At 35.9% G+C, this 26,359-nt stretch overlaps 1 protein-coding gene across 7 annotated transcripts in view; it reads left to right on the top strand.

Annotated features, from left to right (window-relative positions):
- Positions 1-800: 800 nt before the first annotated feature.
- WDR41 (WD repeat domain 41) overlaps positions 801-26,359 on the top strand; it is a 50,374-nt gene continuing 24,815 nt past the window's right edge. For 6 of the 7 annotated variants that reach the window (XR_008957551.1, XR_003316193.4, XR_008957550.1 and 3 more), the window contains exons 1-6: positions 809-1,151; positions 3,391-3,506; positions 14,469-14,517; positions 15,670-15,801; positions 18,271-18,333; positions 22,331-22,442. Coding sequence is in view for 4 of the 7 variants with exons in the window: in XM_026498746.4 (XP_026354531.1) it covers positions 1,101-1,151; positions 3,391-3,506; positions 14,469-14,517; positions 15,670-15,801; positions 18,271-18,333; positions 22,331-22,442 (523 nt within the window). In the remaining 3 variants the exon portion in view is untranslated. Of the gene's footprint in view, positions 1,152-3,390; positions 3,507-14,468; positions 14,518-15,669; positions 15,802-18,270; positions 18,334-22,330; positions 22,443-26,359 lie in introns of all 7 variants that reach the window. The other variant, XM_057307259.1, reaches the window with a different exon arrangement.

Raw genomic sequence — 26,359 nt, 5'->3', positions numbered from 1 at the left:
TAAGTAGTCCCTAGACCGGTTATTGTCAAACCTTGCTACTCATCAGAATCTCTTGAAGAACTTTCCCCAAATCCTAATTCCTAGGTTTTAACCATAGAGATTGTTTCAATAAGTCAGGGGTGGGAGCCAGGAATATGTATTTTTCAAAAAACTACCTGCATTATTCTGATAGGCAGCCAGAGTAGAGGACCACAAACCTTTGACTGCCTAAGACAATCTAGTAGTTACAGTAGAGGATATAAAGTGCTTTCTATTATTTAGGGAGATTCTGGGTTAGACATTATAGCATACAGTCAAGAGCAGTAGTTTTGGAGTGTGGAGATTGTATTCCATTCTCCGTGTAGTTACTCCCAAGCTGCTAGTCTTAGACAAACTAATCTTTCAGAGCTTTGGTTTTTTTTTTGTTGTTGTTGGTGGTGGTGTTTTTTTTTTTTTTTTAATAGAATAGGGACTACAGAGTTACCATTAGAATTTATGTAAATCCTTCCTTAGCACAGTATCTCAACTACAGTACACAATAAATCTTGGTCAGATTTATTCTGGTGTACACATGTGCCACTGGATTAGTTCGTATGCAGAATATACTGAAGTACACCTTCTCCAGTCAGTTCTTTAGGAAGCTGGCGGGGGTTGGGTGCTAGTTTTCCGGTCCCCCAGCCAAGTGAAGGTCAAAAGCCAACCAAAAAGGTGGGGACTATTGGTACTGGTTGGTTTCCGGGCTCCAAGTGCTGTGCTTCACATGTCCACCAGGGGCCGCTGAAGCTACCTAAGCTCGGAGCGCAAACTAGGCAAGGCCTCTGCGCGTGCTCATTGGGTGCTGCGCGCGCCTCTGAACCCCCTGCGCCACTCTAGATTTCGGCTGCTGTTTTCGTGGTGGCTGCCCCAAACCAAACCTCTGTGGCTGAGTACGGCAGCGCTTTGGGGACAAAAATCTTTCTCTTCTGTGGGCTCTACCTTGTACTTAATCCTTCCGTGGGCAAATTGGGCGAAGTATTTGTGTCTCCATTGCGCAGCTGTTCAGGAGGTAGGGGGAGGCTGAGCCTGGCGCTGAGTTTGGGCTGACTGGGACCTGGAACCAACGAGTCAGTGCCGCTGCGCGGATGTTGCGATGGCTGATCGGGGGAGGCCGAGAACCCCAGGGACTGGCGGAGGTAAACCCCCAGGCGACCCTGACTGCCCCTACAGCGGTTGAACTTGCCCGAGCCCGTTCCCGGTCCAGACACTGGAGACCCATGCAGAGGCGGGGCCTCAGGGTTCGGAGGCCGTCGAGGGCTTGGTTGGCGAGTGGGTGGGGGAGGGGGTGTGCGGTGGCAGGGGCGGGTGGGGGACGCTCTGACTAGCTAGTCTGAACTGATTCCCCTAAGACCTCGAGAATTAAATATCCCCATTTCAAAAGGAGGAAACGGAAGCTGATATGATTCAACAATAGGCTCGAGGATTCGTCTTCGTGCTTAAACTAGCTTCGTTTCAATTATAAAAGTATCTGACTTACTAGAAACAAGTGACTGCAACTTTCTAGTTTATTGGTGTCACTTCACAACATCAACTCATGTTTGCTCAGGGAATAGAAAATCTATTTGATTATTTATCCAACAACAAAAAAATATAAAATTATTTTAAAAAATTAATTTGCTTCAAAGTCAATAAAAGAATTTTGTAATTAACTCCTATTTTTGGTTCCATAGTCAGGCTTGCTTAGTGGGCCTGAATAATTGGATTGACTGTAATTTACCTTTGAAATACTGAGAATAAAATAATTTTGGAATCTTAAAAGGATTGAGGTCTGGAATTTATTTCGGATGCCACCTGAGAATTAGAATTTGTATTTGGATTCCCTTTTATTTCTCATAGCAAATAGTTGTTTTGATTGTTAAAAAGTTGGGGTTGTTGTGAGTCAGCAGCCTTACTTCTTACTTTTAACTTCCTCATAACCTTTGCAGTTGGGGCTTACTGTCTATTAAAAGAAATTTTCAAATCAGGTTCATTTCAGATAGGCTGAAATCTTAAACATTAGGGAATAGTTGTAGATAATTATGTATGTGACATGATAATTCTGTATTAACCTGATTATTGATTAATCATATAATTTCACTAACTAATTCTGCCATGCCTGGTAAACTTTCATTTGAGGGAAGTGGTATGCAGTTTTCAAATTTCTCACTTTTGCTTTTCTCATCAGAACCACCGCTAGAAGTAAGATGGGATAAGTAAAAAGTACCCACTGCTTTGGGGGTGACTTTTTGGGGAAAACATTTATGCATATTACGTTACACATTTTTCATGTTAAAGTATTTCACTTGTATAACCATTGTGAATTTGTACTTTGTCAGAACCAATGATTTTCCTTAATTTATGCAAGAACTGCTTCTAGTTTTAGCAGCATTTCTCTGCAGGGATGATTTTGCCCTTAGGGCATATTTGGCATATTTGATTTTCAGGATGGGGGACATTAGATTTCTGTTAGCATCTGTATGTAGAAACGAGAGATACTGCTGAATATTCTACAGTGCATAGGATAGTCCTCAACAGCAAAGAATTACCTGGTCCAAAATCTCAATAACAGCAGGTTTGAGAAATTGCAGTTTAGAGGTAATAAATTATTTATCATGAAATAGTACTGGGTTTGACTACAGAAAGGGGGTTAATAAGACCTTCCTTACAGAATAGTTGAGTGAATTATATGTCGTATGTGCTTTGCACAGTGTCTGGCATATGGGCTGTGACGTAATTCTCTGTAAATATTAGCAATTATCTTTATCAGTATGATTGTCCAAACTCGAATTTATTGAATTTATCTGCTCTGAAGGATTTCATGCCTTTGTTTATTCAGTCAGCAATCATGTATTGCGTGCCTGTAGTGGTTTGGGCACTGTTGTAGTCTGTATTTATCCTTTTGACCTGCAGTTTTGTTTCTATCAAGTTTTAATTGAGAAACATTCTAAATACTGAGTTGGATTGGCCCATTGATTTTTAGGTTGATTGAGGTATAATTTCTTAACATAAAATTCACGCTGTGTTTAAATTTATGGTGATTTAAAAATACTAAAATTTATGGCAAGAGTGAGATTTTTTTCCCTCTTTTACTTACATTGTTTTTAGTTAATCTGAAGAATGATGATCTGAGTTTAAGGATATTTAGATCAGTTCTAACAAAGAGGAGAAAGTTCATGATGTGGATTCGTAGTAAGAGAAATGTATGTTAAATTGGTAGTTAATTGATATTAGGGAAAATAGTATATGGTATTAGAACACGGTATCTTACAGCTTTTTAAATCTTGTATTCTTAGATGTATACCATGCAGTTTTATTTCAGTATGGTCTTTTGTTGTAAATCATTTAATCTCTTTCTCTTTTATTTCTGTTTTTCATTTCTTTTTTCTCCAATACAAGAAGTCTCCTTTACAGACAATAGGTGAAGAACAAACCCAGAACCCCTACACTGAACTGCTTGTACTGAAAGCTCATCACGATATTGTACGATTTCTTGTGCGGTTAGATGAATACAGGTAAGCTCTAATTGTCCAATTGCCTACTGTTTGGAAAGAATTTTTAGGGAATCGTATATTTAAAAACAATGTCATAATATCCTTCCTAAAAATTTCAAATCTGATCATTACTAACATTTACTAGAAATCGACATCTGCATCTTGATCAAATATGTGGGAAGTCATTTTTTGCCCAGAAGTCAGGGTGTCATATTTGGTGACTTGATGGTTATTCTTGTTTGAGGTTTTTTGTTTTCTGTTGTTAGTGCTTAGAAATATTTGTTAGTTTTGAAGAAGGGATTGACTCTAAAATTTGAGTGAGAGTTATGTTAAGGTGAACCTAAATTTGAGAAACAAATACAGGGAATGTTTACCTATGAAGTACCTACCAGGAATGTGCTATTTTTAGTGAAAGGTAAGTAATCTGAATCTTTTGTTATTGAGGAAATGTATTTAAAATATGCATTATTTACTTTCTTGTCAACATGTTCAATCTTGTGTTTAATTACAATAGAGATGAGGTTTATAGGTCTTAGGACTGTAGATTTAGCTTATTACTGATCTTTTTATCTGTTGATTAAGCCCTTATTCAACTAAATGCTTATTCTTTGTAGCATATAGCATAAAAACAGAGTTAATTTTGTAACTATTTAATATTTATCTTCTCTGGAATCTAAACTTCATGGGGGAGGCGTGTTTTTCGTAGTCATCACAGTATCCTTAGTAACTGGCACAGTGCCTTACATGTAGCAGGTAATTAACAGATAGTTGTTAAATGAATGAATGGCTCCCCAGACTATTAGGTGTGCATGTTGCCTGCCATCCTAACTCCCTAACCTCCTGTCTGTTTTCCCTATCAGTTTTTCCACTCTCATCTCTAATTTTCTCTTTTACCTTTGATACTTTTTTCCCCCCATTTTTGACTCCATGGGTGACTGCTATTGTGATTATTTCTAATTCTGACCATCACTTCTAATGTCTATTAACCTTGTCTTCTCTCTGCTTTTTTTTATGTCTTTGGTATTGCTTTTCCCATGTGTAGTGCAAGTCTGACACTACCTGGAGTTAGGTCAGATTTTACAGGTTAGGGGCATAGTTCTGCACAGCACTCCTCTCACCTCAGTCATCAGCTGCAGTCTCCAGGGGTGCCAGGCCACGACCACTTCTGATCAGCTGGCTACAAATTCCCACTACCCTCAGGCTTGATACTTACTAGAAGCACCGACGGAACTCCAGAATGCACTATTCTTAGGATTACAATTTTATTATAAAGGATACAGTCAGGACTAGCCAAGTGCAGAGATGCGTAGGACCAGGTCTGGGAAGGCCTCAAGTGCAGAGTTTCTGTGTCTTTAGAACATGCCTCCCTTTCAGCACATCAGTGTGAATTACCATCAAGGGAGCTCACTCAAGCTCTGAGTATCCAGAGTTTTTATTGGGGTTCATTACTAGGAATGATTGAGTCATTTGCCACCTGATTGAACTCAATTTCCAGCCCTTCTCCTTGCCCTGTCCCCATACTCCAATGCCAGGTCGAAAGGTCAGGCTAATATCTGTGGCTCAACCCTCTAATTACATGGTTCATATTTCCCACATGGCCAGATCCTATCCTTAAATTGTCCAGAAGGCCCACCCTGAATCATCTGATTTGCATAAACTGAGGAGAGGTCTGAGGAGCCCAGCTCCATTCTAGAAAGCAGGGACACAATCCAGCCAGATTATTTTGCAACAGTATGTTTCTTAACTTTTGCTTGAGAAGATTGATTTCTTATATATATTACTGGCCTATCAACACTGTTTTGTTGTGATACGAGCCAGCCAAATCATAACACGTGAACAATAGTATAATAATCTTTAGCCTTTTTGGTGGTATTCATTGTTGATATGTTCTAAGAGACATTGTTTATTTAGTCAGCAAGGCAGCAAGTCAGATCTTTGAAACTAAACATTTCTGGAAATATAGAATATTTGGAAAGCTGAAGTTTTTTGTTATTTTACCATATTAAGTTACTAGGTAGGTTTTAAAAAACCCAAATAATTTTTTAGGCCATAATAACTAATATTTGGGTCTTAAAGAATCCTCAGATCATATTGTCTGAGAAAGTTAAATAAAAAATATATAGCATACCTTTAGGATGCGATCTTTAAATTTTTATATAGAATAAATGTATATAGAATGAAATTTCCATTTTCATTGTTATCCGTCCTGTGAAATGTCCTGTTGGCTGTTATTACATAGAGCAAGAATCTGCAGAAAAGGCCGTCTCGTAGAGTGATGATCATTGTGCAAATGCTGATATTTGATTACATTTTCCCCACAGCGATGCTCCTGCGTAAATCAGTTGTTTAATGAGGTAGTAAATGTTCTGTAAACAGTAAAAAATTATGGACAAGTGTATCAGTTCTCTGTTGCTCTCTGATATACCACCCCAAACTTGGTGGTTTAAAACAACCTGCTATTTACTTAGCTCACTAACTGCAGGTAGCTATTGGGTGAGACTCAGCTGGGTGGGTTTGTTTTTTTTTTTTCCCATCTGTGCCGGGATCAGCTGATCTTGTTGAGGTTTATTTAATGCGTCTCTGGTCAGATAAATTGGCTGGGGCTGGACGGTTCCTACTGGACTCCGCTGGGATGACTGGGCACGCTCTTTGTGTGGTTGCTCAGGGGCTTGTGCACACAGTGATCATGGAGTTTGAATACGAGCGAAGGGGCGAGCCCTGATGTAAAGCTCTTCTCAAGACTCTATCCTGTTTGCTGCTGTTTCATTAGTCAGAGTGAGTCAGGAGCTGGCACAAATTCAGTACGTGGATAAGTAAACTCTACCTCTTGAGGGGAGAAGCGACTAAGTCCTGTTGCTAATGCTGGTGGACATAGGAAGGGAGAATAATTTGCTACGGATCACAGGGAATTTGAATGTTTAGAAATAGATGAAAAACCTACGTTTTGGCTTTTGCAATAAAGTGAAGATATTACTACATGAGTCACATTTAATTCTTTGTGCTCAAGTCATTACTATGTCCAAATTTACATCTCGTTAGATACAAGGTTTTCTGTCAAACACCTGTAGAAGTTTTGGTGTGTTTTGTTTTAAAAAATTTAATTCTGCACTGAAAATAAAAAACTCTGGAGGAGTCAGTACTGGTAAGAAAGATACAAGAAATCTACAAACTATATAAATCTTTATTTAAATAGAAATAAGAGCATGGCATTTTCATTCTTAATTTAGTAGTTCAGGTAATTTAGAATTCACCATTGCTAATGTACATTATTTGTATATAGTCAAATTATAGAAATATATATTATACTTTTTATGTTTTTATTTAATTTTTGTGGACTTTACATTCTGGTTTTTTGGTCAGCTGTTGTAATCCAGGTTTCACGCTTCATGTCTTTAGATAATATCATTTTATTGAGAATTTTGCAGAAGGATTTTCTTGTTTTCTTGGTGGCTCAGCTAAAATCAGTGAGTGGAAAATTTTCACAGATTGGTTTTTGAAGATACCAGATAAATCCTGTATAACCTAACAGACAGCTGCCTTTTCTTTTCTTCTGTAGTGTTTTTTGAACATGAAGTGAGGGTCATATTGATTGGGAGATCACTAAAGAAGGCTAAGCCTCAGCTAGAGTCTTCCAAAAAATGGACTGTGCTAAAATTGCATGTAATACTCCAGCATTTGACATATTAAACTAAACTGAGTTCATAACACATTTTAAGAATAGTTTTCTTGGTTGCTTATTTGACCATTCCTTGCTCCTCCAGGAAACAGACAAGGTTATGTAGGATGGGATCATGACTGGAAAAGAATCAGGTGACCCATGAAATGCCAGACTGGAGAATAGAATGTACCCCTAGGATAGCTGGTGAAGCTGTACATTCATGAGACACTAAACAAACTCATGCAGGTTGATAATTCATTAACAACAAACAGTATGTTAGATCTTTAAAGAAATACTCCTAAGCTAAAATTCTCTTCCTAACATTCAGAGAATAGAAATCTGTGGTCAAGGTGATATAGACCCTTTTAGTACTTGAGTTCCCTGCAAAGCAGGTAGCAAAATGGAATTAAGCACACAAGTGGTTTAATTAGAAACATCAATGAAGGGAAAAGGGAAGAAACAGGATCAGACAAGGGGAGCTATCTCAGACTGTGGTATAGATCTGACAGTCTCTCTAGGCCCAGTGGGGAACTCTGGAGGAAAGAATGCCCGTTAGAGGAATTCTGTGTTGGATAGAAATAACGGGGACTTTTAACCCTGCCTTGCTTAGTCACTGGCTGAGGGTCATCCAGGAACGTGCTTCTGGAGTCCACCACCTTGCTTAATTTCCTTTGTCTGGGTGCCAACTAAGATACTATGACTTTGGCTTGAGAGCTGAAATGGACCCTGAAGTCAACAGCTGGAGGAAGGTAACCACATTCCTCAGAGCCTGGGCAGCTTCCTCTCTTGAAGGGATGTCTGCGAGATGTATATTGCCTTTCCTGTACAAACTGTATCTCGGGATCAGTAATAATCGATGAGAGGAAATTTCTCTTTATGGAAGAATTCAAGCTAGGAAGGATCATGAAATTGGAATATTGTAATTTTGCAACCTCTAATAACAAATTTAGACAGTTTATTAACATCACATCCTCACTAAAGAAAGACTACCAGAAATTACATTTCCTGTTGGAGTATATGAACTTCCTGTGAAGTGGCCCTACCAAAAAGTCAGATTTAAATCTGATTAAGTCTCTAGATCTATCAATTTATCAGAAATACAGGGGACAGAGGTGCACGTTGAATGACTGCGTAGGAAGGAAGCTAGCAAAATCCAGACTGAGAACTCTATGAGACAAATTTTTTTTTTTTTTAAAGATTTTATTTATTTATTTGACAGAGATAGAGACAGCCAGTGAGAGAGGGAACACAAGCAGGGGGAGTGGGAGAGGAAGAAGCAGGCTCATAGCAGAGGAGCCTGATGTGGGGCTCGATCCCACAACGCCGGGATCACACCCTGAGCCGAAGGCAGACGCTTAACCGCTGTGCCACCCAGGCGCCCCGAGACAAATGTTTAATTGCAAGGAGAAAAATAGGAAGAAGGAATCAATAGAAGACACTTCATAGATATATCAACCCCTGCAATTATGAACTTTATTTAGGTCGTCCTCATAAACTTAAAAAAAATCCTGAGACAGGGAAATTTGATCCTTGAGTATGTGGTGACATTAAGAAATTAAATGGTAACTTTAGTCCTGATGTAAAGGACCTCTAAAAGATCCATACTGAAATATTTACTGATGAAATGTAGTTACTGGATTTGCTTCAAAGTAATCTGCTGAGGGGGGCTTGGGTGTGTACAGATGAAACAGTATTGGTTATGAGTTGATAATTATTGAAGAGAGATAAAGAGTACTTGGGATTTTTGTTATACTGTTTATACTTGAATGTATATTTAAGTTATCCATAATGAAAAATTGAAAAATGATACATATTTGATATAGAGGAAATAAGAATGTCAATTTAAAAGGTATTTTTGTTTCAGAATAAAACTTTTTCTTAGATATTAGGTGCAGGAGTCACACAGGTGGACCTGAACATAAAAACTAATAACTGGCAAAAGGCTGGGTTAAAGGATGTTGGCTTTGATATATAACCTCAGTGGGATTTCTTATACTTCATCCTGAGTTAGGTAGACTTATTCACTCAAATCACTGGTACACACCTGGACATCTGCAAGCCTCCCACTAAGATGTAGACTTACCTGAAAAATAAGAGCAAAGCAGAATGTTTTCCCTATAGAAACAGATAAATCCTTAGAGAAAACCCCGTAGGGTCTAAACTGAGCATGCTCAATTCATTCTCATTCACTCATTTATTTGACCAGCGGGGCAGAGAGAGGCCAGGGATGTTTCTCTAGTAGTAGAAATTCTTTTACAGAAACTTGAGCTCAGATGAATGGAGGTTTCCCCTACCAGAAGTCCTAGGGAGTTTTGGTTTTTCTAGTATTTGTAAACTTTGATGTTGTAGTTTAGCTTTCTGTTTGTGATTTGGGGGAGGGGAGAATTTACAAAGGTATACCTTTCCTAATGACCATGAAAATTATGGAATCATCCACCTTCATTGTATATGAGCAAAAAAAGGACCTTAGACATTCAGATATTAGAGTCATGTTAATATATGCATTTTTCTTAAGCAAGAAAAAAAGTTTGATGTTCCAGTAAATCTATTGAAAGGACCAGTGACATCAGTGTCTATGGCTCATGAAAACGCTTTCAAGTTCCCTTCTGCTTCTCTTACAAGTTTCCACGTACTTCTCTGATTTTCTTCAAGTAGTTCTAGCATACAAGATAAGTAAAAATCTATTTTAAATGAAAGTTTTGTATTTTTTTGGTTTGGTTTGGTTTTTGGTATTGTACCATTTTTCATTTCTATTTTATTGTAAAAAATATATTCTGTTTTAGTTGTACCATGCATTAGAAAGTACTTCTGGATTAGGTGGGAAGTTAGTTAATCACAGGGATTTTTTGTTTTGCCATAATAGTGTTCTATTTATTTTTCCAGTGTTTTATGGTAGATATTGAATGCAGGAAGTTTTATGGATTGTACCTTTCATTATGTCCTCTAAGGTTATATTTGAATCTGTAGCACCTTTGACCTAATGGAAATAAATTCAAATAAATGAGAACTATTAAAAATCCCTTAAGTAGGGGCGCCTGGGTGGCACAGCGGTTAAGCATCTGCCTTCGGCTCAGGGCGTGATCTCGGTGTTATGGGATTGAGCCCCACATCAGGCTCCTCCGCTATGAGCCTGCTTCTTCCTCTCCCACTCCCCCTGCTGTGTTCCCTCTCTCGCTGGCTGTCTCTATCTCTGTCGAATAAATAAATAAAATCTTAAAAAAAAAACAAAACAAAACCAAAAAATCCCTTAAGTAATAGACATAGGAATTACTTGTGAAAATATTTTGTGTTATACAAATCTTTGTGAAGCTTTGCTGTACTTTTCAGTTCACAGTTGGCAAGAATGAGAGTACTTTCTCTGAGATGTTCAAAGGGAAGGTGTTTAAAAAGAATGATTTCTATAAATTGAAATGAGTACAAATGAGAATTCTCAATGGATTCGTGATCTGGACCGTATAGCATTACTTAGTAATGTAGACTGGGTTCTTTAAGGGCAAGAACTATCCTATTGATCTTTACTTTCAGTATCAAATATACATATAATTATATTTAATGCTTAATATATGGTTAGTGTTTAATATGAGCGTGAATCAACTCTCATGATAAGCTTAGTTCTCATAATTAGGGTAGGAGAGGATGGAACATTCTAGAAGCTCTGCTCTAGGTCTTCATTAAATCATGCTTCACCTTGTTACACTTCTTTCCATGCGTGTAGTTTTTGCTGGGTCATTTAATTGTACACTCAGTATTTTTGAAGACATGGTTTCAAGTTGAAGGATACTCATAAGTATGGGACAGGATCATGAAACAAAAAGGAATTTTTTTCTTTTTTAAAGATTTTATTTATTTATTTGACAGAGAGGGAACACAAGCAGGGGGAGTGGGAGAGGAAGAAGCAGGCTCATAGCGGAGGAGCCTGATGTGGGGCTCAATCCCATAACGCTGGGATCACGCCCTGAGCCGAAGGCAGACGCTTAACCGCTGTGCCACCCAGGTGCCCCAACAAAAAGGAATTTATTTGTGTGTGGTTTGTTTCCACGTTTTAAATTTTAAATTTTAATTTTGACAGTATATTGATAACAATGATAAAAGGAAAAAATGAGTTTACATTAATACACTTAATGGTTATCTCTTTTAAGGAGCCCTTGCAACACTTAAATGTTTGCTTATTCATTAATTTATTCATTGAAAAAGCATTTCTTTGGTGCTTTAAACCTGCTAGAGATAATCAGAGATTTGTTGGACTAGAAAGTGCCACATCATAAACATCACTAAGTATGGCAATTACTATATTTCATTGATTCTAAGAAGCCTGTTTTTTCCTATTTTAAAATCTTTGAAATTTGGAGACACGTAATTGGTGGTGTCTTTCAGTTATAATTGGCCGTATTTTTTCTTTAATAGTACGTAAAATAATAGAATGTCTTACACTTGATAGCTTAGATTTGATGAAATACATTTCTAAACAACCACTGAAGATCTTGAAGCAAGAACCACATGTAATTGATCTTGACATTTCCCTGTCATCTAGCATGAATCTCACTAAGTACATTTTGTACTAATCAGTAAAGAAGCATTTCTCCTAAAACCTTAACTATAAACTTGAATCTTTGGATTCTACGAATTTAGAATGTTTTACAAAATTATATGTAATTTTAATGCAATACAGCCACAATTCTTCCTTCCATTGAATAGTTTAAACATTCCTGGCATTTTAATTACTCCTTTTTTTATAGTTCATTACTTCTTTTTAGCAATTACAATGTATCTTACTATTAGGAATTCTTGGGTTGAATTATAATTTCTGATTTGCAGATGGGTGAAGTGTATGCTTGACTGATTCGGATGAACTGATTATAGTTTAAGATAAACTGATAAAGTGTAGCTAGTTTTCAATTATCCATCCTAATAGCATGGATAATTGTAATTTGCGAATGATCTCCCAACCCTTTAGTCGTTATTTTATGGGAGATACTAATATGTAGCAAAGTTAGAGTGATTTGCATTTCTAAGTTTCATGTTTTCTCTTTAGAGAAGGTAATAATACTGAAATGGGGGGGAAAAAAGGCAGCAATAGGATATATAAGAAAATTGAAAGGCCTGAATAATCCACCAACTGGGTAATTGACCTCTGAGCAATAAAAAATTGGCTGTGATTTCATGCATTACTTTTGAGCATTGTTTAGATTTAACTTTTGTTCACTACTGATTGAATTAAAGTTTGAGGTGAAATGCTCTATATCTCATTTCTAAACTCTCAGCCGTTCAATCGTCTTTCATTGTGAACTCATGAGATTCAGACATGATAAAACAATAATGAGAAGTTAAAAATCAGGGTTGGAAAAAAGTATGTATTTTAAACCTGCAGTCTTCTAAAGGGAGAAAAGCAATTATAAGAGTTTCAAGAATCAATAGAAATTGATGTTTTATACCAAAGAAAACTTAAGACCTTGAGTCCTGCCTCCCTACCATCACTATACAAATAAAAAGAAATCAATAGGCCTAGAAACATAAGCTATTAAAGATTGACGTCCAGCAGCTGTTTTTGATACTTAGGCATTGTTTAGTATTCTAATTCAGAAAAATGTATGTTATTAAATAATAGATTGTATTTTTAATTTAAAAATGAGTGTTTTCCTTTAAATCTCCAGATCTTTTATATACTTCATTTTGAACTAAGAATAAATGTTAGGCATGGATTTAAAAAATAATTCTGCATGTGATTTCTCATTAGTTACATAGGAAGTTCTCAGGGTCCTTCCATTAAAAAGATATGTAGTTCTCTATTAAAAAATTGTTAACAGACTTCGGTGAGGATGTGTTTGACCAATTTCCCATCTCCTGAATAATCTCTTAGCTCCTATAGGAGGAGATATAATTGAAGGATTTAGAAAGGAGTACTGAAATGAGTATGGGAATTGTCAGAGCCAGTGAGGACAATAGTTACTTATGGGACTCTGAAACTGAGCATGAGAAATTAGAACTTGAAGCTCAGTTTGGAGTTTTAAGAAAATTGTTATATGACTGAAGTAGTGAGATTTTATGAATCTCATATAGTGGTAAAATTCGTCAGAACAGATAATCTCAGGAACAAGTAACTTTTGTGTCCTAGTGTATCAATTCTGCAGCGATAGACCTGGATGGCTAACAGTGTTTCCTGTAATGAAGACATTCACGGTGTACCCAGATTTTGTGAAACCCACTCACAGTCTTGCAAGGAAGAACACATTTTTTAAATGTCATTGCTAGTGGATTATCATTTTAATGGTTGTTAACTACAAGGGGCCAGTTATACACAGTTCATAGCTGGCTTTCTATAACACCACTCGTTTCTCTCCTATTCAAAAAACAAACCTTGAATTTAAGTGAATGAAAGTGATATGGGAACAACTTTGGGTCGATTTTGATTCATTAAAGAATCATTTACAAACTCATATACTACGTTATTAATAAATTACTTGACATGCTTGTGGTGTGATTGCTGTATACCACTGTGTTGGTATATTGCTTGAGAACAGTGCTTTCTTGATTTTACTATGATGCATTCACTGTGGTGAGTAATCGTGTACAATAAATTATTTTTCTTGGCACTCTTTGTATCATGGATATTGTCTACTCTACAAAATGTATATGATTGTTCCTTTATGTATAGTGAATGGGAAGTAAACAGGAGAGAGAAGCTATAACTGAGTTCATCACAGCTTTTTTCATGGCAGGAAATAAATTTTCCTTTTCGTTTTTGTGTTTCAAGTATTTTCACTAAAAACAAGCAGAAACCCTCAAAAAACCTGGAAGCTTCCGAACTAAGAACACAGTATTTACATGAAAAGACCAAGAGCCACGTGGAGCAAAGGAGAGATCTTGGCTTTAGATAGTAAAGTTAAAATCTCTTTACAGAGACAGATAATAGAAACAATGAGCTGCTCTAAAGACATGATTCCTTTGTTCCACACTTAGAATATCACTTCCTATCAGTGAAGCTCTTCCTCAGTTTGGTGTCATATCACCTAAGTAAGGGTTTAATCATATTTTTAAAGCCAGGAAGGACTTTAAAGAGTATTTATAGGTCTCCCCCTTTCTTATGGTTTTAGCAGTTGATCATCGTAAAGCTGTGAATGGTTTTGTTTATCTTTGGATCTCAGTACCTGGCACAAAACCTAGAAGGTAGTCCATAATTATTTGTTGAATTAGCTTAACTTAATCAACATTAATATTAGTCACGATACCATTAATAAATTCTGATAGTTCTTAGTAATTTCAGCATATAAATGTCACCAGATTTTTTAAAATTTATTTTATTTTTTTTACCTTTTTTCTCTACCCAGATTTGCCTCTGCTGGTGATGATGGAATTGTAGTTGTGTGGAATGCCCAGGTGTGTATTAATTCTGTGTGAAGACTGTATAGTTGAGTTTGTACTCATAAACACTGTCTGGGTATATACCTGCATGTAAGTATACTGAAAGTAATTAATACTTGAAAAAGATTACTTAGGATGAATCCATTTAAAATGGGGACCAATATTTCATAATAGGGAAAGTTTTAATCTTACTGAACAAAATTTTAAGTTTGTCAGCAGCTATGCACTGACTCCGAAAATGAATCAAATGTTGATTTTTGTGGGAGATAGAATTTTTATTTCAAAATTGTACGATAGTGTAATATGATATTCTTATGTTTGACTTTAATAGTCAATGTAATAAAAGGCTAATTTTTTTTCAAAAATATTTAAGGCTTCACCAGATTTTTAAGGCTGATTCTTTTGATACTCAAATTATTCTCTTTTGAAGCATTTATCTTCTGTTGCTTGGATTGTTATCTAGTCTGACTCTGTCAGGTCCTCATTTTTCAATGGCTTTGCCATTGATTAAAGCAGTTATTTAACATTATATTTACCACGTTCATGAAATCCTGCAACCTTGGAAGGATTTGCAATTTACGTTATATTTACATTGGATTTTTATATGTTTACTACTTGGGAAAGTCAGTGAGAGACTGATAGCTGAAGACACTGGATAGATAGGGATAGCTGTTGGTGTTAGACATGGAGTTGAGACTGACTTTATGAGTGGTTGAACTACTGTTGGGTATGTACAATATATGTATTGAGTTGTTATGCTAACTTTTATTTCCTTCAACGACATTTTAATTTTGGAGATTTAGATAACAAATACTTGGCTAATGAGGACTCCCTGTTTTTTTTCGTATAGATTAGTTACTTATATTTTTATGCTTAATTTACACAATTCTTAAAACCACACGGTATAGTTTTAAGAATATTCCTTTAAATTTTCACATAAAATATGCTAAAAATTAATATTTTCTATTAGAAAATAATTAAAATTATTTATGGCTACCCTTTCAGTACTATTTAGATTCTATTTGATTGCTTGAAGTTATAACATCTAAGTAATTAAAAATGAAATTATGTATTTTCTACATGGTGATTCTTCTTAATGTTGTCATTTAAGGTTATTTAGGTTATAAATATGATATGAGCCTATTAAAATGTTTATTGGTATTTCAGACAGGAGAAAAACTTCTGGAACTTAATGGACACACTCAAAAGATAACAGCTCTTATTACATTTCCTTCCTTGGAAGCTTGTGAAGAAAAAAATCAACTGATCTTGACAGCCTCTGCTGATAGAACAGTTATTATATCCTTAAATCTGGAAGAAAGTGAAATAGCTATAGTGACCCAAGGGACTAGTACATACATTATTAGTTTTTAGCCTTTGGGGGCTTCTCTGTACCTTCATTTTAGCAAAAATGATTTTGCTCTAGCCTCCATAACACACTTCTTAAAAGTATTAGTCATCTGAAAAGTATTAGACTGGAATAGGTTAAAGGCTTATTATTGATGGAAACCCCATGACTAAAGCTGTTCTTTCCAGAGTTACTATTATATCAAGTTATAGAAAATGGAGAATTTGGGAGAATTTGGGCTTAAAAGTACTTATCTCAGTTCACTTTTCAATTTAGAAAAACAAAGATGAGTTAGACTGGAGAATAATTCACATTTTTGTCTGTACAGCATTGAATAGCAAAAGAAATATAACGGCCCCAACCCATAAGAACCTTTTGAACTGAGCTTGGCAGAAAAGTGAATTACCATCTGCTCAGTGTTTAATATTTAGTATTTAAGAACAATTTTAAAAGAGTAAATTCTCCCCTCCCGTACTTTTAGGTAAAAATTTAAGGTTTAACAAAATGGTAAAATTTTTGAGAGAGCACTTATGTGTGCCAGGCATTGTTCTATTTAACATATATTACATATGTTTACACATATATTCCATATTACATATATTAACATGTTTAATTCTTATAATAAGTATTTTTATTCTCATTTCCAGAAAAGAAGAGAGGCACAGAGAGGTTAAATAACTTGCCCTAGGTCATATAGCCATTAGAGCGCAGATGGCAAGCAGTCTGACTGCAGGATCGGAATTCTGAACCACTGTTTAATACTGCCTTCATAAAATACTTTCCTTAAACAAATTCAGCCTTTAATATTTATATGAGGAGTTAGATTTGTGAAGGCCTTAGCCAAATACTTAATTGAAACTGTAATCTTACTTTTTTTAAAAAAAAGATATCAGATTTTAGCTTTAAATAGTCTGTGCTTATCTGAGAATTCTGTTTAAATAGTTTGAAGCATTAAGGAAGTAAGTTTTAGAGTATGCCCAAAGGAGTAGGTGTTTCTTGGGCTTATGCAGAACCAGAACAGACCTTATTATACACTTTTTTTTTTTTTAAGATTTTATTTATTTATAGAAAGAGAAAGTGCATGCCTTAGCATGAGCAGGGGGAGGGGTGGAGGGAGAGGGAGAAGCAGAATCCCCTGCTGACCAGGGAGCCTGACACGGGGCTTGATCCCAGGACGCTGGGATCATGACCTGAGCTGAAGGCAGATGCTTAACTGACTGAGCCACCCAGGCGCCCCATAACACACTTTAAATGAGCTCAGTAGCTCAAGTGATTTCTGGACACATTGCCAATAGGTGAAAAAATTTGAAGGTAAGATTTACATGCGGTAAGCTGTATTTTGTGGTGATGACAATGTTGCATAAGCAGTATTACACATATTTGAGTCGGAATAACTATTACTACTGTTCCATTGAGACAAATATTATTTTAGGACCTAAGCTTTTTGTTTGTTTTCAGTATCAGTATAATCCCCCAAAAAAGAATTTTAAATACTTTGTTTTTATTAGAACATTCCTGAGGTACTATAATAATGCTTAGAGGCAATTATTAAATTGCTATTATAGTAGAAAGTAGTTGAGACGATATCCACATGAACTTTACTTTTAAATGATGGTATAGAGTCATTTTCTTTGTTGAATTTTCTTGTGAAAAACAATTCCAGGCTGCTTAAGCCTCCACTATTAACAAACTTCATTAATTAAATGTTGAAGATAAATTTTTAATTTTTGTCAGGTGATAGTCTTAAGTCTATCCATATACGTGTGTGTATGTATTTATATATTTGTATGCATGTATGAAAATGTGTGCTCAGACATACTGTAAAATGTATATGTGACCTTAGGAAATGGGGTGAAAAATTTGAAAATCATTATGCTCCTTAAGTCAGACTAAGCTCGGACACTTAATGGAGGTCTTCTAATTATTTTAAATATGCTTAGAAGTAATACGCTGTAACTGGCTTCTTTGAGTTAGTGTAACAGTAGCAAATCAGGCCATGCGTGTTGAAGGAGGTTTCAAGTAAGAATTAATGGAGTTGATAGTTTTCAGTATAAATACTTTATGTTCAGTGTTTATTTGATTTTGGTGGACTATTTTGGAGTATAAGTCTTAAAATTTAAACACTTGACGCATTTAATGTCTATAAATATTCAGTATTCAGGCCATTCATTCTGTTGACATTTTCAGATAGTTTCATAGTAAAATTTGCCTCGAACTTAGTTTAAATTGTAAGCTTGCTGTGCTAAGTTGTAATTCACTGTATGATTTAATTTTGGTGGTAGTATAAATGCTAAATATTTTATGCTTTATTTCAAGATTTTTCTGAGTGTGTAACATTTGTAATTTAATTGTTAGAAAAGTTATCTCCTAATTGAGATTTTAATGTTCTGTTTAGAAATTATTTCTTAACGTAAGTGTAGTTATGGGATTGTGATACTGGCAGACAAGTTCAGAAGGTATCCTGCTTCCAGTCTACTGTAAAGGTAAAATCTTAAGTTGTTATTTTATGGTAATAATGTTTTTGTCTCAGAAAAAATGTTTAATAAGTTAGATGAAATTACTTTTGTTGGTTTTAAGAATTATTTCTTCTACACATACCTACAGTCATTTGATTCTTCTAAGACTGGATTTGTGAGAGCTTGTATATTAAATGTTAGAATGTTTGAATTTGAAATTAGATCAAGGGTTGAATATATAGCAACATAAGGAAAAGGATAGTATGTTTCTTGTAGGTCATTCTAGGAAGAGATGTTACTTGCAGAATGACTATACCAGTAGCTAGTCTGGGGTTTTTTGTACTTTGAGCTAAAAACATGGATTTATTTGTCCCTCAATCTCTGCTTTTTATAAAGTCATAAAGATGAGACAAATCAGTTACTTAGTTCTAAAGAAATGTCATGTGGCTAACTGGCTGCTACTATTAGGTTCATTCATTTTACAAACAAATATTAATTGGAGCTTATTACATGATAGGAACTCTGCCCCAAGTTGGAGAGGACTTGGTTACTTTGATTCCTACAGAAGAAATTACCTTGGATGTTCTTAAGAAAGTGCCACTGTTTTTCAATAATGTCACCAAGTTTGGGGAAAGAGTCTTGTAAAATACGATGTTTCCTTATTTGTTTTAAAGATAATTTGTCTTTATATTGGAGCGAACACTTTTTTTAATGTAGAAAGAATTGCTCTGTACCAGTAATGGAGGTATTTGATTTTTTTCCTAAAAGGCAGCGTCTGTGGTAGCCATCTGATGCTACTATTGCTATTCTTATTATCAATTTAGTAGTTTCAGGGGAAGAAAGTGCCCAGAAATGCTTGTATCCAATTTAACAGTGGACTGTCTTTGAGGAAGTTATTAAAGTATTGATTTGATGAAAATGTCTATGCTTTATTCGATCTGAAAAGATGCTGTTTTGAAATTCCTTAAAAAATATTCTTGCTGTTTGACAGAGTTCATAAGGTTTCAAATGAAAATACATGAATTGAAGAAATAGGGACTAGGAACAGGAGAAAAAGTTTGGTGTATTTTGGACAAATTCCTTTGGTGAGCTATTAATAGGAACTGATCATTAAGAGGTATCTTCTTGCAGTATGGTCAAAGTATGTTTTAAAGAAGTTATAATGTTAGTTAGATGGTTGTATTTACTCCTGCTGTGATCATGTGTCACATAAGACATTGTTAAAAATAGTATTTCACTCATTTTATTTCAGTGGTTCAGTTCGTCTTGAAGAGATAATTTATCAAATTCAGATCCCTAATGTGAGAAATATTATTTTTTTTAGCTAGTAAAGTTTTCATAAAGGTTTGTATTAGCAAGGAAATGGTGAAGTTGGCATTTTTATTGTTGGTGAGAGTATAAATTGATGGTATTCCTAGAAGGCAGTTTGACATTATTAATGAAAATTGTAAAATGATTACATGAATTGACCCAGAGATTCTACTTACAGAAAACTCTTTAAAGGAAATAATAATAATAATAATAATAATAATAATAATAAAAACTTAGAGATTTATGAACAGAAATGTCTACTGAAGATATATTTTATAAATGGATGATTGACAGTATCCTAAATGTCTTACTTAAATTGCAGTAGATACATATGCTAAAAATGGTATTTCAGAGAATTCATAAGGAGTTTGGAAAATTCTAATAAGATGTTAAGTGCCAAAAGAAGTATATCATCCTTAAAGAAATACTAGCAAGCCAAATCAACAACATATAAAGAGGATTATACACCATGATCAAATAAGACTTATCTCAGTTTAACATCTGAAAAATCAATAACTGTAATATACCGTAGTAAGAATAAAGGACAAAAAACATGATCATCTGAGTAGATGCAGAGAAAGCATTTTGCAGACTTCAGCACCCTCTCATGGTAAAAATAGTCAATAAACTAAGAATAGATGAGAACTTCCTCAGTGTAATAAAGGACATTTGTGAAAACCCCAAAGCTAACATCATATTAATGGTGAAAGACTAACTGGATACTTTTTCCCATGAGATCAGGAAGAAGACAAGGATGGCACTGTTCAGTGTTATCGGCAATAAAAAAGAAATAAAAGGTGTCCATATTGAAAAGGAAGAAATAAAACTGTATTTACAAGTGACATGATCTATATACTAAATCTTAAATTCATAGCCAAAACAATTAGAACTAATAAACAAATTTAGCAAGGTTTCAGTATACAATATCGGTATACAAAATTAACTGTATTCCTATATACTAGCAATGAATATCCAAAAATGAAATTAAGAAAAAAAATTAAGAAAAACTAAGAAAATGAAATGAATTCATGGTAGCATCCAAAAGAATAAAATACATAGAAATAAATTTAAGGAAGAAATGAGAGTTGCACATGAATAACTACAAAACATTTTTTGAAAGAAACTAAAGACAATCTAAGGAAATGGAAAGTCATTCCATATTCATGGATCAGATTTAATATTGTTAAGATTGCAGCACTCCCCAAAATGATCTGCACATTGGACACAGTCTCCACCAAAATCCCTGCAGGCTTCCCCCCCCCCCCAAAATTTTAAGAGAATATGTGAAGAACTCTTAAGATTCAGCAATAAAAAGACAGTCCAATTAAAAATAATGTGAAAGATATTTCTCCAAAGAATATATGCAGATGGCCAAAAGCATGTGAAAAGAAGCTCAGCATCATTAGGTATTAGAGAGGTGCAAGTGCAAATCATAACGCAGTACTATTTCATATACACTAGATGGCTAATATCTAAGACAGGTAATAACAAGTGTTGATAAGGAGACAATGGAACCTTCATATGTTGCTGCTGGAATTGTAAAATGGTATAGCCACCTTGAAAGTTGTTTGTTCATCAGAATGTTAAAAAGAGTTATCATTTGGCCTAACAATCTCGCTCCTAAGTGTTCCTATTTCATTGTCAAGAGAAATGAAGATGTATGTCCACACAAAAACTTGTACGGGAATGTTCACGGCAGCTCTATACATAATACAAAAATAACCTAAATGTCCTCCAACTGAGAATGGACAAATGTGCTGTGCCCATACAGTGGAATATTATTTGGCAAAAAAAGGAACAAAGTACTGATATATTAAACATTCAAAAATTAGGTTAGGAACTCTTGAAATATAAATGCATTATTTTCAACACTTTTTATTCCAACAGCTTTAAAAGCAGCCCCACCCTCTGCCTAGACAAGACTACCAGACCTTTTCCTTTTCTTTTTTATTCTTCTCTGTCACTCTTACTCTTGTGCTCACTCAGAGTCATGGGTGGGCAGAGTACAATTAAAGATGTGGACTTTAAAGTACTATTCAAGGTAAAGCACTTCTAGAGACTTGAAACACTCATTTTCCTAAGTTAAGGATTAGGAGATATTAATTTGAGAATTACATAAGAACTAAGGTCATATTTCCAATTTTATTTTTAAAGGAAGTTTATTTAAGCCTTGTGTATTAATTATCTATTACTGAGTATCAAATTCCTTCAAAACTTAGTTGCTTAAAACAATAAATATTACCTCACAGTATTTGTGGTCAGAAATAAAGAGCAGCTTAGCTAAGTAGTTGTGGTTCAGTGTGTATTATGAAGTTGCTGTTATCTGAAGGCTTGACTGGGATTGGAGATTCCTAGGGGACTCACGTGCTTGGTAAAGTAGTGCTGCCTATTGTCCAGAGGTCTCACTGTTTTGCACGTGCATCTTTCTCCATATGGCTGCTTGGATGTGTTCGCCCTAGAGCGAGTGATCCAAGAGAGAGCTAGGAGGAAGCCACCATGTCTTTTATGACTTAGTCTTATAACCACATACCATCCCTTCTGCCACATTCTGTTTGTTAGAAGCTAGTCAGTTAGGAGAGCCCGCATTCAAGGGTGGGACACTTAAGCTTCACCCCTTAAGAGAATAGGAGAAAAGAACTTGTGGATATATTTGAAAACCACCAGTGAATGCTTGAAATTCTAAACTGATTTACATTTTGCATGAATTTTGCAGTGTTTAATTGTTCTTCAGAGACTAGATGTTTGGCTCTCTGGTGGGAATGACTTATGTGTGTGGAACCAAAAATTAGATCTCCTGTGTAAGACCAGTCACCTTTCTGATACAGGTAAGAAAACAAATTAAAGTAATTATGAACCATGATTGATAGGCCTTAAAAGACAATGAATGTTCCAAGAGGCTTTCCATGAATACAGAGGCTAATATAGGGGATTTTTCTTTTCAATTCTGACTATATCCTGTAACCGTATTTCTCCAACTCAGGTTCATGGTTGTGTAAAATATTTTTCCATCCCAAATTGGAGGGAGAAGACCCTCCCCCTCTGGCCTTCCCTCCCCTTCTACAGCATTTCTCAAAAGTGGTCAAGAAAAACCTTATCATTTATGCTCTTGGGCTCTGTTCCTAAACTGAGTTTGATGAGCACATTGACATGTGGAATTAAACCTTTCTGACTTTATAATAGCATTTCCTTCTTTATTTGTGGGGCTATTGGACTTTGAATAGATTCCAAAGGATGACTTCATTTTATAATTGGTTTTGCTATGAAGTTCATACATTTTGCAAACTTACTAATAAAATTCTTTTTTCTCAGAATTTGGTTGATACTTTTAGTTTTAACAGAAGAAAATCAGTTTTGACTTCTGATACCAAGGATCTTAAAAAATAAAATTAAAAACCGTTCAGAGCAAAAATATTTAAGTATAAATGAGTGAATTTGAGTAATAACTTTGAAGTCATGTGATATACTGTTAACTATGTTTCTGAAAGTTATCAGATACACCCATGGACAGTGTAGAAAGAACATTATTAAGCATATTGATGTCTTAAAGGTAGCAGGAGCCCTGTGAATTGAATTTACAGTTTGTAATTGGAACTAACTCATCTCCACATAGATACTATAAAATGTCAGAAAACTAACGTGATGTCTTAGCAAAACTAAATCCATACCGTTCAAGGATTTACAATTTTACCTCTCCACTGAATGTTTGATCAATAGTAATCTTGGTGATACCTAGATTGTATTTTCATATTTCCTATTTTTTTTTAAAGATTTTATTTATTTATTTGACAGAGATAGAGACAGCCAGCGAGAGAGGGAACACAAGCAGGGGGAGTGGGAGAGGAAGAAGCAGGCTCCTAGCGGAGGAGCCTGATGTGGGGCTCGATCCCATAACGCCGGGATCACGCCCTGAGCCAAAGGCAGACGCTTAACCGCTGTGCCACCCAGGCGCCCCTCATATTTCTTATTGATGAGGTTGTGGGATATAGGTGAGGTTCAGTGGGGTAGAGTCCAGAGCCGATGACCAAGAAAGAATTCTTGAGGCGTCTTTGGTGCAAAATTGGTGGTTTATTAAAGCTCGGGGACAGGACCTGTGGGCAGAAAGAGCTGCTGCCCTGGGGTTGTGAGGGGTGGCTGATTATATAACATGGGGTTGAGGGAGGTAAGGAAAAAGGGAGGTTGAGAAAGTACTTTCATATGTTAAAGAAGACTTGCAGGATACTGGAGGCCTTGCTATTGTCAAGTTAAGGTTGTTGAGCCCTCTAGAAGGTGTTAACAGTACGATAATTGGGAGCTTCCTTGGGAGCTTCCGGGGAGAATGTTACTTTCCTCCTATCACATGTCCTTGTCAATGGGCTGCAGGTTTAAAAGAAATTCCGTTTTATTTACATTTCCTTCTGCCTCAGCATCCCTCAATTTTATGGAGGGGATGGTAATGTTAGGGCTTCAGGAAACTGAATTATGGGTCTCTGGAAGTTAGGCTATTGATAAGAAAGCTTCTTCCTTGTAAATCACTAGGACGTATAAACTGAGGGAGACTCAGGTCTTGCAGGATTGTGATCTCTTTTAGTTAACCATTTGTTTTTCTTTTCCTTAGCTTTTGGGCAGCCAGGAGTGCCTGGGGACATCCCATTGGGGGGGCGGGTTGCAGGGTGTCAGCCTCTGCCCTGTCCTCAGCTTGCCCTCTGTTCCCTCATCACTATTATCATGAGTTCTATTTATTTACATGTATATTTTCCTTTGTGTTTCTTACACTAGCTTGTGGCTACCTCTGAATTTTATTCCATGAATTATTAGTAACTCTGTTGTGAGATACTGAAAGCAGGGCTAACAAGAATGTTTTACATGTTAATGTAAGGAACTACCTATTATTGTAGTCTCCCTTTCTTTTGCAAGTTACCTTTGAGTACTGCCAGGTAATCACAGTATTGCCCTATTTATCAGTGTCTCAAGACATAGTGGAAACCTTTGAGAAAATCTTTTAGAAAGCTTTGAGAAGACCACAGGTAACCATTGGTGAGCCTTCTGTGATTTGGGTTTTCCAAATTACAGGATGCCGTTGAATTAGCAATGCTCTTAGACCTTTAGCTCAGGAAGCTCCTTTCATAAGTCTGGCTTGATTTAAGGTTAGCAGGGCGCCTGGAGGCAGTTATTCTGTACTTGGAAATAAGCAAAGATAGTCCTAGTACAATGCAGTGGAAAGAACCTTGGCCTAGAACACAGGATATCTTCCTTTTCCAGCAGCTTGTTCTGTGATTTGTGTATTAAATTGCTACTTCTAGATTGCTGAGTTCCCGGAATTTTCGTTATTTGAGAAACTTTTTTTTATTCGAGTACAGTTGACACAATGTTACATTAGTTTCAGGTGTATAACCTAGTGATTCAACAATTGTATGTTATACTGTACTCACTACAAGTGTAGCTACCATCTGCCACTGTACGGTGTTATTTAATACCGTTGACTGTATTCCTTGTGCTGTACCTTTTATTCCTGTGACATTGTTTTAACAAGCTGTTTTCTGTATCTAGAATTCTCCTCTTGCTACTCCCTCACCTGCTCTCCTGTCTCCTCCGCTTCTTTAGCTTGTACCGCTGCTCCCCCTCTCTCCTCCTCCACTATCCCCACCTCCTTGAACATGGAAAAGTACAAAGCATACTGTCAAAACAGCCCTACATGGAGAAAAGATTTAGGTTAGAAATATTCCCCATATCCCCAGAGTGCCAGTTTTTTGATGGGTGGGAAGTTAAAGCAAACGAGTAGAATATTTTCCAAATTTGTATGTTTTAAATTACATATATATTTATGTGTTTGTGTATATGTGTATATAGATCTAAATTACATATATTTCATAATGGAAAATTTAATAAGTTTTTTTTTTTTTTACCACCTTGTGGTAGTTCTGAATCTGATATATCAATTCTTTAAATCTTGCTGACAAAGTTATAATTGTAACGTCTTTACAGAAGTTAAGGTTACCCTAAAATCGTTTCATGATTTAGTTATAAAAAGATACTCCGAACTCTCTTACTCTTCCAGTAATACAAGGAATTTTGTGAAGGTACTAATTAATTATAAACATGCTATTTGAGGGCCGTGTTCTTAGCTCTTCACTGTTGTGACTTAACTCATTTACTGCCAGGGAGCCTGTTCAGGCTTTTTAAATTTACATTGAGAAAAATGCCAACTTTACATCTTACTTGAGCTAGCCATCTTGTAAATGGTAATGATGAGGGAACAGAAGGCAAGCTGAAGACAAAGCAGAAGCTGACACCTCACACCCCCCCCCCCCAATGGGATGTCCTGGCTGAAGGGAAAGAAACAAATAGTTAATTTATGGAGATCACAGTCCTGTAGGACCTGAATCTCCCTCAGTTTTACAAATGTCTTAGCAATTTACAAGAACAAAGCATTTCTATCAATGGCCTAGCTTTCAGAAGGGAATGTAGACACAGTTAAAGGGCCTTATAGTCTGCAGCCCATTGACAGATACTTGAAGCAGGCAGAGTCTAATGTTCCTCCAAGAAGTTCCCAACTATCTTCATGTTAACACCTTGTTAGAGGAAAAAACAACCTTAACTTGACAATAGCAAGGTCTCAGGTATCATGTGAGTTGTCTTTAACATATGAAAATCCCTTTGAAACCTCCCTTTCCTTACCTCCCCCAACCCCATAGTATATAATCAGCCACCCGTCACAACCTGGGGCAGCAGCTCTTTCTGCCCAGGAGCCCTGTCCCTGTGCTTT

Source organism: Ursus arctos, unplaced genomic scaffold, assembly GCF_023065955.2.
Source record: "Ursus arctos isolate Adak ecotype North America unplaced genomic scaffold, UrsArc2.0 scaffold_5, whole genome shotgun sequence".
NCBI classification, from domain to species: Eukaryota; Metazoa; Chordata; class Mammalia; order Carnivora; family Ursidae; genus Ursus; species Ursus arctos.
The sequence above is the reverse complement of the archived record's forward strand: the minus strand, read 5'-3'. Positions and strand labels throughout refer to the sequence as shown.